General features: G+C 46.7%; 1 protein-coding gene across 8 annotated transcripts in view; it reads left to right on the forward strand.

Annotated features, from left to right (window-relative positions):
• Epac (Exchange protein directly activated by cAMP) overlaps window positions 1-20778 on the forward strand; it is a 514493-nt gene that overhangs the window by 296422 nt on the left and 197293 nt on the right. For all 8 annotated transcript variants that reach the window (XM_075681972.1, XM_075681973.1, XM_075681974.1 and 5 more), the window contains one exon: window positions 11777-11837. In XM_075681972.1, the coding sequence (XP_075538087.1) occupies window positions 11777-11837 (61 nt within the window). The remainder of the gene's footprint in view (window positions 1-11776; window positions 11838-20778) is intronic.

The following is a 20778-nucleotide window of genomic DNA, read 5'->3' on the forward strand; positions in this document are numbered from 1 at the left end:
TTGCTGAGTGCTTCTGGCTTCTACATTACGAGAAGGATGAGCCATTGCATTTTTGCTTGCTTAGTGGGGTACGAGCCATTGCTGATGATGATAGTTTCTGTACCGTTAAACCAGACAACGCTTTTTTTTTTTTTTTACGAGGCCATCGAGGGTATCAGCCACTTAAGGCTGTCGCCTTACTATATAGCCTTCAGAATAAGTGAAGGCTAACGCGAAGGCAAGGCCCCGGCGCATGCAACCTGAGATTAACAAGCTACAGATCGAGAATGCGAAAGTGCACATCTTCACGAAGGCTGCCGTGAGACGAGCAAGCAGTTCGTGCGTAGGTTAACCATCTTGACAGGGCGACAAAGAGAAAGGAGACCCTGGGCGCCGATAGGACACGGCTCTGACAGCGCCATAGCTGTGCTGTCAGGGTCAGTCTCTGCGCTCTCGAAGCGACAGCGCAGCAAACGAGGTTCGGTCACACTTTGTTCAACTCGCGGGCAACCTTGCTCCGTTTCTTTCTTTCCTTCTTTCTTTCTTTCTTTCTTTCTTTCTCGCAAACAAAAGCCACCCTCGCTAACGACATTGGCCGAGCTCGTCGAGTGGTCACTCGTGCGAAATGCGGTGAGTGTGCGCACGCGGGAACTGTGGCGAAGCGGAACGCGTGAACGAAAGGCGAAGACGCAGTCGCAGCCGCGAAACAGCCATTACCACCCGTGCGACGACCATCTGCCTGCACTGTCCCTTCTCCTTACCTCCTCGTTCGTACCTCCTCGCGGAGCCTATTGCGCACTGCGCGGTTTTGTTGCTCCCATTGTTCGCGCGCTTGCGCCGTTCATTTTATCTCGACTTCTTGCCTTTCTCCCTTTTCTTGTTTCTTTTTTCTTTCTTTCTTTTCTTTCTTTTTCTCTTATCCTGCTTTCTCTTTTCTGGATTACGTCCTTCGCCCTTCGGACGCCGGCTCGTTATCCGTGCGCCGCACTCGTGTTTGTGCGCATGTAGGGTTCCACGTTCTCATATATATCCATAGAAGGGGATTAACAAAATAATAATAATAATAAATAAATAAAGAAGAAATGGAGCTTAAAAAACACGTAGCCAAATGGCCTTGCTTCCGCTGAGTGATCAAAAGTACCGCAGTCGACTCCTATGAAGGTCGTTATTTAGAGAGAGAGAGAGAGAGAAAGAAACAGAAAAACGTGCGACTCACGTGCGTCACGTGAACTACAGCGCGTACCATTAGTAGCTTCATCACAGCAGTAACGCGCATGCGCGCCCGAGAGTGACGTATAGGAAGGATGTCCAGGGGTCTTTGATTCGTGGCGTCGTCATCGTTTTCTTTTCTTGTTGCCGTCGTTATTTTAGACTCTCGTTTAAAGGAAGCCTATGCCGGTGATGTTTTCAGCGATACATTCCTGAGCCGGTGTCGGCGACTTAGCGACAAAAGGCTCTAAATTTACCGAGTTTTAGTGACAACTGTGTCCCTTTGGGTATGATTAGTTTTTTTCTTTTTAAAGCGACCTTTCGAGTCACCTAAATAACCAGCAAGCATCCGTGCTTTTTGTTTTAATATTAAACGATTTATAGAGGAGGTTGGCTCCTTTATGGCGATACCGGCTACTACTTTTCACTTAGCAAAGGAAACAAGTATGCGAAAAAAACAATGAATAATGCACAAAATATGGCATTCAGTAGAACACCAGGTGCATAAACACAATACAGTCCAACAGTGTATGAATCACGGAGTGTTGTTCTCGAGTTCACTACACATGCGCGTATGTAAGTTCACATAATTTGAATGTCGAATACACAGAATACAACTATTTACACGTAGCGTAAAAAACACGATCACCACATTAAACAGTTTAGAACATAGAACACCATTCATATCTCTCATTTAGCTAATTAGAAAAAAAAAACGGAGATATAATATTTCCCCAAAATGGTTGTCTTCGAAAAACTTTTTCAAAGCAGGAAGTGCTCTTTTCTGAAGGCCCGCTGCTAATATTCCTCGAGCGACTTTGACTAAGTTCGATGGCTCACCCCTCAAGGGGATGTATGCGACTCCATTAGTCGCTACTCCTAAAGACTTAATGAAGAGCTTATTAGTGAGCCATCCGGGCGCATCGAAGCTGCTTTTCTAGGCAAAGCACAATATTCAGACCTGATACCATTCTCACACCAGGGGGGTAATTTCAAGCTATAGTTCAAAAAAATAATGAGCAATAAGATTTCTGGCGATAACGAAAACATAAAAGAAAGACAAAATTCCAAGTAACTCAATACCGTTGCCGTCACTCTACGACTTTTCGCTAAAAAAGGGAGTGTTTCTGCCTATGACTTGCAAAAAAAAAAAAATTTTTTTAGGACTGTTTGTTTGTTGGTCTGTTTTTGATGCTGCATGCCACGCCAGTATAATGAAGAATACGGGATTATCCAATTACAACGCGGCATATTTCACCCAAGGGATCTATTTGCGCTTTAATTTCTTCCCGAAGCAACGTGCACATCAAACTTTCTTCAGAATCGGGACAGCCGAAAAAGAGAAGGTGAAAGACGCAGCGTGGGTTAATCAGAAGAAGAATATACACGGTGTGTCTGGAAAAGGGAGAAGCAATTTCTGAAGGGAAAGTTGACGCAGAAAGATGAGTAGGAAAAAGAAAATAGACGCACACAAATAGGGCGCCACAACTAACTCTCACAGTCTCGCTCGCAGGACCGCAAACCACCTCGAGACTCTGACACTGCGATATTCATTGACACGGAGTTCGCCTGTAATGGTTGTCGTCGTAGCAGTAGAAAAAGAAAGACGACTAAGAAATAAAACTAAGTCATCTGCATGCTCGATTTTATTTCTTTTACTAAGCTGGAATTAGGCCTACCGTTCATCAACTCTGGTCGTGCGTTTCCGATGTTTTGTCATGGTTTATAGGCCTTTTTTTTTTCGTGGATGCCGCCATATTGCGTAGACGCGGGCGTCATTTATGGGCAGTCTGGCTCTGGCGAGTTTGCCAGGTATACGTTCCCTGCCTTTCCTGTCTTCAATTTCTCTCTTTCTCTTTTTCTATCTATCTATCTATCTATCTATCTATCTATCTATCTATCTATCTATCTATCTATCTATCTATCTATCTATCTATCTATATATATATATATATATATATATATATATATATATATATACACACCTCTGGCATCACGTAAATTTCACGGAGAACGAGCTAAAACATCTCCAAATCGTTCCGAAACATGCGACGGCGACACATTCAAGTATTGCCTTGCCGGCCCGGTGAAATTGTTTACAGTTCTTTTTTTTCTGTAGGATAGCATGTAATACGCAGTGTGCATCGATAGTGTGACGCCTTTTCCGTTTTAGAAGAGAGCACGCAAAAACATATTCTTGGCGTTTATACCTAATGCGGTCGGCTGTTTTTCTTGTAGTTTTCCGAGAGTGGTTGGGAGTTGCCTTCGCTAAAGCTTAATCAGCAATAATTGGAAAGGCTGACAATCCTGCAAGCGATGTCTGCGGCTGCGAGAACATTGACCACCTACTGTGCCACTGTCCCCAATGTAAGCACAAGGACGACCTACGTTCAAAGCATTCTGGAAGTCAGATGATCATCTTCTGAGTGAACAGACAATACGAGAACAGCGTCCCCATCCGATCATCGGCTGAGAAAGCAGTGAAGGCACTTGCATGCTTTCAAAGATGGTCTGGCATGCGCGAGCGCCTTTGACATTGTAGTGCTGTCCGTGCACGTCTCTTCACCCCCTCCCCCACCTTTCTATTTTCCTTCTCTCTTCCCCGGCTGTGTAGGGTAGCCAACCGGGCTCTTTACTGGTTAACTTTCCTGCCTTCCTTTTATTTCTCTCCATCCAATGCCTGAACGAAGTTGGTCTTCTGTTAATGTTTCGTAACACCCACGGCGCACCGAGATGCCACCGCACAGACCCCGAGAAAAGACCTCTACACATTTTTTTTTCTCCTAAGGCGTGTAGCGTCGCTCAATACGACAGCTCTACAAGCCGCAGAAGGTTCCCGCCTACCCAGCCTACTTGCCGTGACATATGCAAGTGTAGAGAAGTTCCACGCACACTTTCGTATTATGTAGACATATAGGTGGTGCTTATCGAGACATCGCCTTATCCTGACGGGAAGGCATTTGTGCACATCATTCCTGGGATGTATTATAGACTGATGTGACGGTCGCTTATGTCGCCCATTCTGGTTCTTTCGGGTATGCACGGGCCAGGAAGAACGCGCACTGGCAACGCCAGCTTATCGTCTTTTCACAAGAGCTGTTTTAAGCAGCGGGTACTGCCCTATTATCGTACAAGCTGCCGAGACCTGTTCGCGTTGAACGATGGTTTACTCCCAGGGCAGTCTTCATTTCATTGCTGTCACTGCAGATAACTAATTTCGCTTGAAATTAGTCTTCTCTTTCTTTTTTTTTTTTCATCTGCACGATCAAGCTCGACACATTCAGCGACAGCAGCTTTCAGCGACCTGTGAGAAATGGCGAGTTGCAGTCGGCGCCTATAGTGTCGCGAATCGAGTTCTCCGCTCGGACACAAATTCTTCTTCGTCTAGACTGGTTTCCCGTCTCGTACCCACCGCGGTAGCTTAATGGCTATGGCATTGCGCTGCTTAACTCGAGGTCGCAGATTTGGATCCCAGCCCTGGCGCTACCGAATTTCGATGGGAGCGAAGTGCAGAATAACTTCCGTACTTAGATTCGGATGTACGTTAAGGAACCCCAATTGCTGAAATTTATTCCAAGGTACCCTATTACAGCGTGTGTCATATTACGATAGTGGTTTTGGCACGTAATGCTCCAGAATTTATTCGTTTTTTTTACCGTTTCACTACAGTCAAGCGCCTCTACAACGAACGCCTCTACAACGAAATAACCTGTATCATCATCAGCAGCAGCAGCAGCCCATATTTATGTTCATTGCAGGACAAAGGCCTCTCCCTGCGATCTCCAATTACTCCTGTCTGGCGCTATCTGATTCCAACTTGCGCCTGCAAATTTCCTAATTTCACAACACCCCCCCCCAAGTATCGTGCCGCCCTCGACTGCGCTTCCCTTCCCTTGGCGCCCATTCTGTAACTCTAATGGTCCACCCTCTATCTACCTTATGCATTGCATGGCTCGCCAAGCTCCATACTTTAGTGCGAGAGGGCTACTAGCCTACCAACCCTGCATTTCGTCTGTCTGTATGAAGCCTCTTCGTACAGCCCCGAGCGTTCGCGCGTTTCGCGTGTACAGCCTCTTCCTCATTTTTTTTCCTTTTCACACATATGCGCGCTTGCGTACGCTTGAAATAAATGTGGAAATTGAAGGGGGACCGTCATCGGAAATGTCTTAAGAAGAGATTTGTCGCGCTCCGCGCCACGAAAACCAACGAGTTCGGCAACAGAGGCAACGGGAGTCGACCGACGAAGATGTGGCCAATCGAATGTGACTGCATCAACAAACCAAAAAAATAAAAGAAAGACAATTCATGGCGTTGAAACGCACCAACAACAACGGCCTAGCAATGCCTAACTTGGTGCGAGAATATTGCGAAAAAAATGTGCTGTCGCACGATATCCCGTGGCTGGCGCAGCCAAACTATCTAATTTTTTTTTTTGTCTTACTGTCAGCTAGAATATCGGCTATACCAGTTTTTTGTCTGATCCACGACGCTCTCTTCCTGTCTCCTAACGTTACGCCTCGCATTTCTTGTTCCATCACTCTTTTCGGAGTCCTTAACTTGTTCTAGGGCTTCTTTGTTAACCTCCAAGTTTCTGCACTATCAATATGTTAACAACGGTAGAATAAAATGATTGTACACATTTATTTTCAACGACAGTGGTAAGCTCCCACGCAGGATTTGGTAATGCCTGCCGTATGCACTCCAACCCATTTTTATTTTTCTGTTACTTTCGTTCTTATGATCAGGGTCCCCTGTGAGTAATGTACTTAGATAAACGTACTTCTCTTGAGACTCTAGAGGCTGAGTGGCGATCCTGAATCCTTGTTTCCTTACCAGGCTCTTGAATATTATCTTTGCCTTCTGCACATTAATATTCAACCCCGCTCTTACACTTTCTTGGTAAGGTCTTCAATCATTTGTTGTAATTCGTCCCCAGTGTTGCTGAACAAAATAATGTCATATGAAAAATTGAATGTTGCTGAGGTATTCGCCGTTGATCCTCACTTCTAAGCCTTCCCGGTCTAATAACTTGGATACATCTTCTAAGCATGCAGTGAATAGCACTGGAGAGATTATGTCTCCTTGCCTGACTCCTTTCTTGATAGGTAACTTGGTACTTTCCTTGTGGGGAACCAAGGTAGCTGTGGAGTCTGTAGATATTTGCCAAGACATTCACTCCTTGATTACGCAGTGCATCGATGACTGCTGGTATCTCTACTGAATCAAATGCTTTTTCATAATCTATGAAAGCCATGTAGAGACGCTGATTGTACTCCGCAGGTTTCTCAATTACCTGATTGACGACATGGATGTTACCCATTATAGAATCTGCCTTCCTGAAACCTGTATGACGAAATAGAATGCATAATGACATGTATAACGAAGGTTTAATTATGTCCCGGCTCTATCGTGATCTGTGCTTTATGCGACCTTAACAAAGTAGTCTGTGTAACGAATCATTTCGGAGGTCCCAAGTAGTTCGTTACAAAGACGTTCGACTGTAATCAAAGAGAATGCGTGCTCGACGTTGCCGGGTACCCTGATTAGCCCACCATGCCTGAAGCCTGAATCGTTCTGCAACTGCCGATTTTCTTTATGAAAATGTATTCTCCTTTCGATGAAACGAAAGCGAGGCTTTATCGTTTCAATCAGTTTGAATAATAAAAGAGGAGAGCTTGGTATAGCGGCCGTAAACCCGTAGCAAAAATTCTATTTACAGTTCGTGCAACAAAAAAGGAAAAAGTGTAAGGATGGAAATTTCTGCCGGTTGTTTGAATTTAAGCCGCTCGAAAGATCGGGGATACTTAACAAAGAAGAAGAAAAAAAGCCGATTCCGCTGTGCGGGACGTGGACTCTTCTTCCAGCCTGTTTGCACCGGGTGAAGCGAATGGAAACCAAACACGGTGAAACGTCAAAGGGGGCTAAATCTTTGCGGCGGCATTATTCCAAAGGGCATTAAAGCGACTATACGCGACGTCGGCGGAGAAAAGTTTTGAAGAGCGGACCCTTTGTGGCTGCAAGCCGAAACGAGAAAAAAAAGAAGGAAGAAAAAGGGGAGAACCGCAGGTCGTCTTCTGGTTCTTTCAACAACCGCATCGTTTTCTTTTTTTTTTTTCTCTCTTCCACGGAGATTCGGTTTCCAGGCTTGCGTGTCTTTACCTCTTTCTTGCAGCATAAGACGTTTGGTTATCGCTTTTCTTCTCTTTCTTTCCTTCTTAATTTCTTTCTTTCGGAATTTTTGCTTGGCGGCACCGCCTCTGCTTGAAACTCGGTGGGAGAATCGGCCGGCTGCCGCCTGCTTTCCCATTGTGCGGGCAAAAACGTGCTCCGACTTCTCCGAGCCCTGTCTTCCCCGGCTGCCAAGTTCGCGTTCGTGATCGTGTTTGCGCGTGCGTGCGTGTGTTCACTATCGGGAATCTTTGCTGCGGCCGAAGCCGAGTTCGTTATGCCCTCTGTGGTTGTTCGTTATAGGGTCGGAACCGCGGGCGCTCGTCCCTCTGAAAGTCACCAAAAGCACATTACGAACTATTTTTGTCATTTACTTTTACTCTCGGCGCTCGCGCTTGCGGCGCCGCGTAGCTGAAACGAGCGTTTTGACTTTTGCCGCCCGTATTTTACTCTCTGCGCGTATAACTCTTGCGATGATTTATTCAAAACGAGTGCGCATAGAGAGGCACGAATTCGTATGCAGCGGGAACGTCGATACTAGAATAACCATTTTTGTTTAACGAGCGAGATCGAAGCTGACAATGAAAGAGAGGAGGAGGTGAGCGAGAGCACCGGCCCACGTCGACCAGGTCCTTAGAAAAGAAAGAATCAAAAAAAAAAAAAGCTAAGCAGATCCGTATTGTTATCGCGATGTCGCTGAGCCCGCGCGGCTCTGCTTGCAGGCAGAGAATATTCATAGAATACCCACCTGGGGCTCCGTTTTAATACTGATGAGTCACCGTAAAATAATTAATTCTCCGTAGATAACGCTGATATCCTTGGCCGCGCTCCTCTTTTCTTTATTTATTTGTCCTCGTCGGTGTGTGTGTGTGGGTGGGTGTGTGTGGGGGAAAGAGACGTCGGTGTGTGTAGGTGTGTCTTCCATGATTGAAATCAGAGCATGCTGATTAGCGAAATCTGAAGGAAAGAAGTGCTGTTTGTACTCGTTGCTGTTTGCTGTTTGTTTGTATTGGCTAAACAGTCGTCGGGAACAAACGTACGGAAAGCGAAGGGGAAAAATGATTCTTTTACGAGGATTGTGCCTGCAGCATTCACCCGAAATGTCGGCCGTCTTGGTTCCCCAGAAAAAAATGCTGACTTTACTTTTGAGATTCTTCAGTCGAGAATGTCCAGAAAAATTCAAGCTTTTGCTCACATGTCCTTTACTCTTGCACCAACCGTGAAATTCTCTCTTGAAGGCACATAGCAACATTTTATCAGTATTAACTTTAAGGCGTTCCATCAAGTCTCTATCTTCATTCGCTTGGCAGAAAAGTTTGATTAAGTCATTACTGGTGAACATGAAGGCCACTGATACTTTTTCTTCTCATTTTCGCATCTAAATCTCAGCGCCGATACGCCAGCATTTTCTCACATTTGGACCTGTTTTGGTGCAAGGAAGTTCACGAAACTTTTTTATAGTGAATATTTTTAGCTTCCATTGAAATGCACTGGCATCCCTGTTTACTTATGAGAAGCTAACTTCATAACTTATAACGACAGTTCCCGCATACGCCGAATGTTTCGGCTTACCAAGCGTTCTCTGAGTGTGGCAGTTTTGGTGTTGCAGGAGCGTAATTTCCAAATACAGCTTTGCTTTCATCGTAAGGCGACTTAAGATATGAACGTCCCGAGTGAAAAATTCTGTATCGAGAAAACACGTGTAAGCCATAAGAGGCCTTCGGAATGACATAGCGCATATTGGATGCGAATTCAAAGTGAATGTGTTCAGCACGATTAAATGAATCGTTACTGTACATTCTACTTTGGCTGAGAGCTGTCGCTCGCGCAATTTGCTCGTTTAAATCTTATACGTTCGTCGTATACATTCGTATGTCTTTAGAAATAAGTATAAGAACGCAATTGTGGGACTTCACAATTCATTAGCAATCTGAGACTGTGTGTCTGTGGACGAAAACCTACAGGCAAACATTTGAAATGCATGTGATTACTGTCGAAGATGCTTGCGCGCCAACGAAATGGGCGTTGCCCATTTCAGTACACTGTAATGCTCTACATGCCGAAACAGTCGCGGCAGGTCCACAGATAAGGGACGGGTTGAAAGATAACAGTAGCCAAGGAAAAAATATATGTGCGATAAATTGAAGTGACCTAACAGGTGCATGGAGGATTAGTGCAAAATGGCGGTAGTATCGATCTGCTATGGCTCGACGGAAATATACGTTGCATGCACGTCCCTTCATGACAAAGTGACACGTGTCATCTCCCCTATCTATCTATCTATCTATCTATCTATCTATCTATCTATCTATCTATCTATCTATATATCTATCTATCTATCTATCTATCTATCTATCTATCTATCTATCTATCTATCTATCTATCTATCTATCTATCTATCTATCTATCTATCTATCTATCTATCTATCTATCTATCTATCTATCTATCTATCTATCTATCTATCTATCTATCTATCTATCTATCTATCTATCTATCTATCTATCTATCTATCTATCTATCTATCTATCTATCTATCTATCTATCTATCTATCTATCTATCTATCTATCTAATCTCGTAAGAAAAAAAAAATTGGCTTGAGTGCGACCTATATCTTGAGACGGGTTTGTGAGGTAGAATACAACGGGCTCTTTAGGTGGTGTAACGATCTCCGCTTATAAAGTGAAATTTAAGTGCCCTCTCTGCTCTGATCGAATAGTGCTGCTCAATTCAATCAGTTCGCGCCAAAAATAGAATTCGCTCTCGTTCCTCAGAGGAATACCAACTGCAAAGACGGTCTATTCTCGGGGCAACGGGTGAATGACGTTGTTACCTCAGCAGTATTTCTTTTACAATAAACTCCGCCCGTTCGCGTATTCTCGCCTCTACCCCTTCGTCAAGGCCCTCAAGAAATGCGCGGAATGTTGTTTTTTTCTTCTTTTTACTCATAAATTATTTTTATATAGCGCGTTGAGAGTATTCGGGGTTTTTCCATTTCTTTTTTTTTTTCTCTCCTCGGCTGCTCTGCTTTCCAGTTTCGGGGGAGGAAAACCAAATCAAAGAAAACGTGCTGTCTGAAGGAAGTAGAGTGAATAGTATACAACGCACCTTTCTATTTTTTTTTTTTTTTTTTTTGCCGTAGGTAATTTGTACGTAGTGCTTTCGCTCTTGTTTTTATCTCTGCGCGTTAGTATGCAAGTTAATACTTGCCATTTTCTCAAGATCTCCCTCGGTGCAATCTTAGCTAAATATACAGGTACGTGTATCATACGTGTATGATTTATTTCGCATGAGAATGTTTTGTACGGTAAAATTTTATTATAAAGTTGTGTGCACGTGTACAGTCGAACACGAACTTAACACACCCGGATAAAGCGAATTATCATCTGCATCGAACACGCTAGGCTTACTGACCGATGCTCGCGTAAAATAACTCCCTCAAAACGAACTGAATATTACAGACATCGAACTCGGGGTGTCTGTTGTGTGCATCGGGGCGTCTCCCGACGCTTCAGCATGCGCACTTTGTGCGGTGAATGCGGTGCACCGGTACAGTGCAGACATTGAAGGAAACTAGCGCATCGAAAACGGCATTTTAAGTGACTCCGAGGAACAGTTCAAGGTACAGAAGAAGTTCCTGCTTAATGCGTGTAGTTCTGTTCGTGATTACTCCTTAATTCCACACTTGTTTTCGCCATTGCAGATAAGAAATCTGTGTATACCGAACGGATCACGAAATTTCGCTCAAGTTCGTTATAGGCGAGTATGGGTATATATAATCACCATGACATATTCAACTGTTTTCGCCAAACAAGCCCGTTAGTATAACCGCGTTCAAATTATTAGTAACCGGAATGGCCTCGGTCGTATGGTCGTGCTGCTTTTGGCTGTGAATAATGTGGTCGTCAGGGTGTATATTTCTTGAGGAAAATGACATGGCTGTGTGCGTCAGATGTGCCTTTCTGTTGTCCTTGTTGAGCTTGCGCTACAACAAAATAAGATATGCGGTACCAATAAGCCCCTATAGCTGTCCTCGTTGAGAGAGAGAAAGAGAGAGATAGCGATTAAAATGATAGGGGGGGGGGGGGGAAGGATAAGCGTAAAAGAAGCTTCTGGTTTGCTACACTACACTGGGCAAAAATGGTAAAGAGTGAACTCTTGAGAGGCTGAGAGAATAGCAGAGAAAGAAAACAAAGACGGGAACAAAATTAGAGGGAGCGGGGAACGTCCGTAAGTGTCAGAGTCTGCCAGAAGCTGTAGTCTTTGAGAGAGCTTACATATACTGTAACGTATTCCATTTCTGCGACTGTTACTATAGGGCCGAATGAAACGGCCATTCCGAGCGCTTGCTCTGCATCGCTGTGATCTTTGAAGAAAGGCATAACTTGTAACGGGCTCACTTGTTGTCTTCTTCTGTGCAGCGGAACCGGCACCTCATGGAGGACATCGTGTCTCCGCTGAGCACCCTTCGCACCATATCAGGTGAGTGGCACGATCGCTTCACTGAGCCCAGAGCTCTCGCGCTAACGGTGCGGTGCCTCAAACATCTGCGCACCGCGTTGTTCAAGTTCCCTGCACGGACAACCAGCGCTGAAACTTCGTGCGCCAAGAGCAGTGCCGCATCACATATACGAGGGAGCTGACGCAACAGTCTTTTTCTTTAGTACTACGTGTTGCGATTTCCGCTACCGGCAAATTTATCACTTTTTTCATGAGTTACTCGTGTCGAGCTTCTGACCTGACTGAGCACCGGCGTGACAGAACGTACAGAGCGCATGCGCTCCCGGACACGAATATGACTGAGGACAGAGCGTGGCTGCCCGGACGCATCGGGCTAAAGCAAACGTTGATTCAGCTGCGCCTCTCTTGTCGTTGAGGTGTCATTTCTGTGGCGTCCCTATCCGAGGGGCTCAAATTCTTTTTTTTTTTTTTTAGTTCCACACCCAAACCGTCGTAACGTCTCCTGACCCGCGCTGCTTCCCAATACGGTCCAAGAGGCGCTATTTTAAGCCGTATAGACGTAGGCCGCAGAGCCTTTTATAAAATCGTGGGATTTGAATTTGAAAGCGTGCGTTAGAATATTCACATCGGTTGAATCCGGTGTTTCGCAAAGTTGCCAGTTTATAAATGCCGCCGTGGCGTTCTAATACCTTGCACAGAGAACGCACGTGGCAATTCCCCTTTCCTTTAACAATCGTAGGGATGCAACGGCTTTTTGTGCGACTTAATATGATCGAGCCGATTGAAATCGCTAGCGGGCATGTTGAAAGATGCCGTTCTTCGATTGCAAAAAAAATATAATACATAAAGAAGGGTAAAGACGAATGAATAGAGATAACTGCATTTCACTTTCTTTTGGAGTTTTATAAATAACTCCAGAGGCGTGATGCCGTTCTTCGATTGCAAAAAAAAATATAATACATAAAGAAGGGTAAAGACGAATGAATAGAGATAACTGCATTTCACTTTCTTTTGGAGTTTTATAAATAACTCCAGAGGCGTGCATTAAACTAGAAAAAAGGCGTGTTAGCCCTCCGGTGAATGGTCGTGGGTGGTTCCGAGGAGACAGAGCTCGTGATGAAAGGTGTCGAAGTGCGAACTCCTTTCCAGAAACGTACTAGACGGGGCCAGCGTCGTGTTCTTGCCTACAGCTGCTAAGATTATCGATCTCGACCTGCGTCATTGTGGGAACGCAACTCCAGGTATACAATCATCCCGTCGGCCCGTTTCTGTGCCCGTGTCGCTCGCGATGGAATCGAATAACGAGCGACGTCACTTCCACGCGCAGTTTCCGCAGAGGATTCACGAAGGCACGTGGGAATGACAGCGTTCGGGACGCTGATGCCGACGTTTCCGTTCGTTTCCCATTATAATCGCAACCAGCTTGGCGTGGGGCCTTCCTCGACGTGTTTAGTTCAACGTTATTTTGTCCGCATGGCGCCCTGCAGCCCCTCTCTCACCCCCCTTTCCTCCCTTTAATTATTTTATTTTTTTATTTTTTTGTATTTTTGGGCGTCTCGTATACGGGCCTGTCCGCGTCCCCGTCCCCCCTTTCTTTCCCACTTTCCTTACTTTTCACTTTTATTGCGTTTCTGTTGCCGTGCCATGTATCCTCCGCGCGTGCCGGCGTCTGAATTTAGCCCATTGAATATTTAAAGCAGATGCGCAGTCTTAGTTTTGTCAGACGCGACAGGCTCCAGTGTTTCCCTCGTCGCGTTCTTTCAGACGCGATGCGTTTGCTTTTAACGCCAGGTGAATGGCTGAAATTATGCCCCGCGCTCTGTTCTTTCTTTCTTTCTTTCTTTCTTGCTTGCTTGCTTGATTGCGTTGTAGTGGAAGTTTGACCTTTACACGTATGGCATTTGTCACACTGCTGCTGTAAAGTATAAAGTTCCTTGCATAGGCTAGGTGTACTGTATAGCACACAGGCGCCCACCGTAACACAAAAAGGCGTAAGCGTCTGCAGGCAGCGCGGATGGTGACATCTCGTCGCGCTGTGTTTAACCAAGGCGCGCAGAACGTTTTTGCAATAACCGCATGCATGTTTCGGTAGCGTGTCAGTGTAAGCCTGTCGGCAGCGACGTGCAGGGCGCTCTAAAAAAAATTTCCCTCCAGCGCTTCACGGTTGGATACGGCTTCGGCCTTGGATACGGCTTCCTGTTTTGAAAGAGACTAAGAAGAAAGAAAAGATAAAGGCAGGGAGAGTAACCAGAACGAATAACCCACTTTTCTACCCTTCGTCGGGTGGCAGCGGAGGGAGAGTGTGGGAGATAAGAAAGAAATAGAGACTGTGTACGTGCACACGACCACAGCCGTTAACAGTACAGGCTAACAGTTACGTAGGCCTGTTGTTCCTAGGAAAGGTAACAACGCATTCGTAGACCACTGCTGCCACTGCTTATGAGGGCGCTATTCCAAAATGATTTGTACTGACAAACACACGATAGGAGCCAGCACAGTCGCGAGTGATCGACTCTGTACATTGTATCGAGGACAGTCACACGAGTCAAGGGTCTTCTCAGGGCCAAGGATATCACAACCGTTTTCAGGTAATGACAAAGCTGTAACAAACATCGCTGCAATGTTCCGGCGGTTTGCTCACCTTGACAGGCACGTGGCTTCTATAGAATAGTAAGTTGTGTAATCTTACAACAACAGCAGCAACAAATAACAACTAGGCACATCGTTCGAAGTCTAAGAGACGCAGAGTGGGCTATACAAAAGCGTTCCTGCATGCCGTTTCCATATCGTTCTTTCTTTCCCCTTTCCCTTCTATCTTCAGTTCTTATATTTCTATCCCCTCCTCCTGAGAGAAGGCAGACGTTGCGCCCCTTTCGGTGGCAACTGCAAACCTGCTTATTCTCTGCTTTTTTTTTTCTTATCTCACCAGTGCTTATGTGTTTTCAAAGCAAATAATAATGACGGGAGCGCAATCAGTGCCAACAGCGATGGAAGCCAAGGCTTTGTGTTTTTAACACTGTAAGGCCATAGACGATGAGTAACCACCGCAGCTTGTGCGTTAACAGCTCACGCAGGTCCACACACTAAAACATTTCTGAGGTCGTTTTCTCCCAACAACTCGTGGGTTTGTCGAGCGCAGTGCGCGCACGCTGAGTGGCAAAGCCAACGGAAGAGGATGGGATAAAAAATTATGCGGCGGATCCCACGCACTGTGGTCATCGATATAAGCGAACCCTTGTATGCTGTTTGCTTTGATTGACCGCGGCAGAACAGCTAAACTCTAACTCGAGTATATGGCTGTAGGTAAATCAATTAATTTTATATTTGTATGTATACATTGTATACATACATTCGTGGTCAGCGTCACATTTCCTTCCGTAGCGAAGACGCTTCTCGTCCGTGCGACGCTTCTCTCGGGCCTGGGCGTCCTCGTGCCTGAGTGCACGCTTTGGGGCCATTTTGATGGCGCCTGCCTATCTGCTCCTTATACATACGTGGCCAGTACGCTGTTGAGACGCCAGCTCCAAGCGCTCTCTTCAGGCTATGGACGATTGTAATTATTACACTATCACAACCCAGCACGCGACTTTCACAGCAGCCCAGCACGTCCATTTTTATCGCATAGGAAAGCGAGCACAGCCCGTTACATACGCACAAACTGTGAAACACTGCCGCGGCGGCGCCTGCCGGGATTCGAGGATGCGAACGCCATCTGGTGGTGATGCAACAAACCCAGCGGCGCATGTGAGCCGGACCGCATAAGACCACAGCAGTAGCAGCGCCCGAAGAGTCGGGAGAATAGGCAAAGAAGACTTCGCTTTAAAAGAATGGCGCGCCTCTCGTGAGCGCTACTTTCACATCGCATAGTTTCCCAGCGCAATGACAGAATACGCATGTCGCTACCGCGAGGTGTCGTGCTGAACTATTCATCTGCTACTAGTAACTACTCAAGAGGAAAAAAAACGGAATCAGGAAAGAAACAATTTCTGATAACTCAAAGGGGATCGCGAGATCAGGATGCCTTAGAATACCCACATATAAAGCGAGATGCAACACGAAAGATGAAACATGTGTTTCTTCTTCCTTAAAGGTTTTTAAGCTAAGCAGACGAGGGAACATGTTTTATTGGAATGTCAAGATGTTTCCCCAGCGGTCGATTTAGGCACCTCTGGCCTCCGTGAAGCCCTTGGGTCCAGCGCGAGCAGGGGGAAAGTAAACATGTCCGCAATAAAAATTGGTGAGAGGCAATTGGAAGACTGAGGGAAGAAGCAAACAACGGAGGCGTACAAAAACAAAGTTCACAGTACGGGTTCAGAAAGTTTGGTTATAGGAATTCATCGTGCGTTTCCTCTTCCTTTCTTTTCTTTTTTGACATAGGTAGGATATTAGGCAATATAATAGCGGTAGCTTGGCGGCGCAACCCACTAGCCCGTTCCAAAGGTGACGCTTATAGTATCCATCCTTCCATCTAGCCACAAAAAACTGAAGTCATACCAGAATGTGATCTGCTTAGATGGTAGACGTTATTATTATTATTATTATTATTATTATTATTATTATTATTATTATTATTATTATTATTATTATTATTATTATCATTATTATTATTGTTGTTGTTGTTGTTGTTGTTGTTTGAAAATATATGTACAATTGATAAAGAGAAAGAGATGGCTGCAGGTCGCACTAAGAAAAGGTTGTTCGAAATAGGAGAAATGATGTCAGAAGTGTGGTAACTCGCGAACAAAAAAAGAAGTATTTACGCCATTCACGGCGTAGACAAGCCAGTTACCTTTAGGAAACTAAGGCGCGTGCGATTAGCCTCGTTTCGTTGAGTCCAGAAATATATCGCGCCACTGCTAAAAAAATCACGCCAGTTGTAATTCTACGACGCCCCGCGCAGACGTATGTTGCCCTTTATTTTCAAGCTCTCGTCTTCTTTTTTGTATTTCATCTTCGCCATCGGAAACGCGCTGAACCATCCCCGCTGCAGTCCCGCAATCGACGCCATCCTGGGAATCAAAAGCTACGTAGTGTTGTAGTCGCACCGCTGGTGCGATTTGTTGGGAACTCGGCGCTGACGCCCGTTGTTGCACTTGGGTCGCAAGCCCTAAGGGTAGCGTTGGCCTGGCGGCCTGGGGTACAACTGGAAGCATCCGAAGGTCCCGGCAAAGCATGAGTCGACTGGTAACAACAAAACAACTTGTTTATTCTAACATCGCAAAGAGTTGGCGGTCAGGTTGACCGAAGTAGAGAGACGGGAGTGCACTTTACTCAACAGAAGAAATCGGAGCCCTCCTTTGGCGTCCGGGGGCAGCTGCTTTTATACTCTCGCAGTTGAGGGCAAGAAGGAACCCCTCTATAGACGAGCACGTGACTGTGTCGCTCGGGAACAATGGGATAAGGTGACGCATACTGTCGTGTCGCTGCCGGTCGGGCACAATGGGGAGGAGAAGGTGGCTCACACTGTCGTGTCGCCGCCGGTCGGGCACAATGGGGAGGAGAAGGTGGCTCACACTGTCGTGTCGCCGCCTGTCAGACCCCCTCGCTTCACAGATGTTGGGAGCTCCTCTCCCCGGCTGCCGCGCTTCGACAAGCGTGGGCACCAATATGCACATACACTCACACACGCACATGAAGACACGTGGCATCGGAACATGCCTGGACGCGCTTGGCGGGGAGGCGTAGCGGCGACGCCGAACGGGCCAAAATGTCTGCCGCTTTGTTGCAGCCGCGCCGGCTAAACCGCGCGTCGTAGGCGAAACGTAACAGACCGCCCCGCCGGGGGAAGGAGATCCCGATGGACAGGGGACTGCATCCGCTGTCCGGAGGGATGTCGCTCGATGATGCTCATAACCGAAGTCGGGCGTCCCTCGACGTTTCTTGAGCGCAGCGCACAGAGAAGGCCTCGTTCTCTCGTTCAGGTTCGCACAGGACACTGCAAAGTGACTTCGGGAGAGTTCACATCTTTGTTCTCGTTCCCGGCAAGCGTTAGAACTACGCTGAAACTCAACCGCTCAGTCAGCAAGCACGGCACAACCCTCACTAAGCCCTGCCAGGCTCTTTCCCCTTCTATACCACTGCCTAGTTCCTTACAGTAGTCTAGCAGCACTTAGAACGCGTCCACAAATTGGAAAATTACACTAGAAAGCATGTCATCACTTTGAAACACTAAACAAAAGCAATATGTTAAAAATCCTGCCTCAGGAAGAAAAACATCAGTAACAAACAATTTTGAGGCTGATTCCTACGTTAGGGGCTTCGACTTAAGCCATCGGCGTTACCGTTGAGACTCCCCTTTTTGTAACGCACCTCAAAGGAATATTGTTGCAAAGCGAGGCTCCAGCGCAGGAGGCGGCCATTTTTGGGAGAGATGGTCTGCAGCCATTGGAGAGGGCAGTGATCCGTCTCAATGATAAACCTCGAGCCGGCTAGATAGCATGACAGTTTCTGAACGGCCCACACGAGACATGCACACTCTTTCTCGGTGGCGGTATACGCCTACTAGCCTCTTCTGTAAGTGGAACCTGCCAATAACCCCTGACAAGATCTAGGGTGGAAATAAACTGAGCGCTACTAACTTTCTCAAGGCGCTCCTCGATGTTAGGGATCGGATAAATTTGATCCTTAGTGATGGAATTAAGCCTGCGGTAGTCGACGCAAGGACGAGGTTCCTTGCCCGGTACCTCAACTAAAATCAAAGGGGAGGTATATTCACTCTCACCTGCCTCAATAACACCGAGCTGTAGCAGTTTCTTTACCTCAGCCTCCATAATATCGCTCTGGCGGGGTGACACCCGATACGCCTTGGATCGTACTGGCTCTGGGGAGGTAAGTTCTATATCATGAGTAAGTACAGAAGTCCTACCAGGCCTCTCAGAGAACAGACCTTGAAACTCTTGTAAGAGCTGGTGTAGTTCGGTTTTCTGCTCAGGCGACAGCGGTGATCCACTGACTAAGTCACTAATGACTTGATCGGTGTCTTCCCTGTTCGTCACTGAGCCTAGTCCCGGAAGCTCGACCGGAAGCTCTTCAGGAACGTTTACCATCATGCACACTACTGCTTCCCTTTGTCTATAAGGTTTGAGCAGATTACAGTGGTAAACTTGCTGTGCTTTCCGCTTTCCTGGCAGACTCACCACGTAGTTAACGTCCGACAGTTTCTGAACAATTCGCGCTGGGCCCTCCCACTGCACGTCTAGTTTGTTGTTTAGCGATGTGCGCAATATCATGACCTCATCGCCCACCTCAAAACGACGGGCCCTGGCGGTCCGATCATAATAAACCTTGGCCCTCTGCTGGGCCTTTGCCATTGCTTCACCTGACAACTCCTGTGCCCTTCTTAAGCGTTCGAGGAGCTTAAGCACGTACTCCACCACGACTGGGTCGTCGCCCCTGCCTTCCCACGATTCTCGAAGCATGCGAAGCGGAGACCGAAGCGAGCGACCGTACACCAGCTCAGCTGGCGAAAACCCCGTAGCAGCATGCGGCGCGGTCCGTAATGCAAACATCACCCCAGGCAGACACAGCTCCCAGTCAGTTTGATGTTCAAAACACAATGCTCTCAACACGCGCTTCATGACGGAGTGGAGCTTCTCAACGGAATTCGACTGTGGGTGGTACACTGAGCTGTGTAACAGCTTTACCCCACACCTTTCGAGAAAAGTTGTCGTCAAAGCGCTAGTAAACACTGTGCCCTGATCTGATTGGATTTCCGCAGGAAAACCAACTCGCGCAAATATGGACAGTAGTGCATTGACTATCTCAACTGAGCTGAGTTCTTTAAGCAGCACTGCTTCAGGGAACTTTGTCGCTGGGCAGATCACAGTCAAAATGTGTCTGTACCCCGTGGCTGTTACCGGCAGAGGTCCCACTGTATCAATAACGAGCCGTCTAAAAGGCTCCGTAATGATAGGTACCAATCTCAACGGCGCCCTCGATTTGTCCCCTGGTTTGCCCACCCGCGGACAGGTGTCACATGTCCTCACGAAATGGTCTGCGTCCCGAAAACACCCTGGCCAATAGTACTCTTGCAAGAGACGGTCCTTAGTTTTCTTAACTCCTAGGTGTCCGGACCACGAACCCCCGTGCGACAAGCGCAACAGATCCTCACGATAGCATTGAGGCACGATCAGCTGATCGAACTCCACTCCTCTGCGGTCTAGATACTTCCGGTACAGGACTCCACCTCTTTCCACAAAGCGAGCATTTTTCTTGGCGATACCTTCCTTGACATTGCAGCGTATGTTTTCTAGGCTGCCATCCTTCTTTTGCTCGGCTATCAAAGCCGACCGGCTGACTTTTAGCAACCTATTAAGTCCGTCTGACGTAGGCGCGATGAGCAAATCTGCAGATAGCTCTTCTAACTTTCCCGCATCGGGATTTTCCTCTCCAGTATCTGGTGCCTTTAACGTTACAGACTCAAGTTTATTCAGTTCGGGCGTGCTCCGAATATCAGCTTGCTGCGCCTCTGACCCTTTTTCATTGTTCGATAACGTCGGCCCCGCAACTACCGCCTTTGCAGCGAGCTCCCGAACCTTCGATCTGGTTAAGGCCTGAACGCTAGCCTCACCAAACAAAAGCCCCTTCTCGCGCAGGAGGAGATCGGACCTGTTCGAAAATAGGTACGGGTACTGGGGGGGCAGCATAGATGACACTGCCGCCTCCGTCTCAAGCGCTCCGAAAGGTCCTTCAATAAGCACTTTTGCTACCGGCAGACACACGCTATGAGCTTCCACGGCTTGCTTGATCCATGCGCACTCGCCCGTGAACATATGGGGTTCTACGTAAGACGGGTGAACTACATCCATTGTAGCTGCGGAATCGCGAAGCACTCGGCACTCTTTCCCGTTCACGAGGAGGTCTCGCATGTAAGGCTCGAGAAGCTTCATGTTCTCGTCAGTGCTGCATATTGACAAAAACACAACTTTTGGTTTTGTTTCCGGACACTGCGCCGAAAAGTCAC

The sequence above is a fragment of the Dermacentor variabilis genome, chromosome 2 (genome assembly GCF_050947875.1).
Source record: "Dermacentor variabilis isolate Ectoservices chromosome 2, ASM5094787v1, whole genome shotgun sequence".
Taxonomy (NCBI): Eukaryota; Metazoa; Arthropoda; class Arachnida; order Ixodida; family Ixodidae; genus Dermacentor; species Dermacentor variabilis.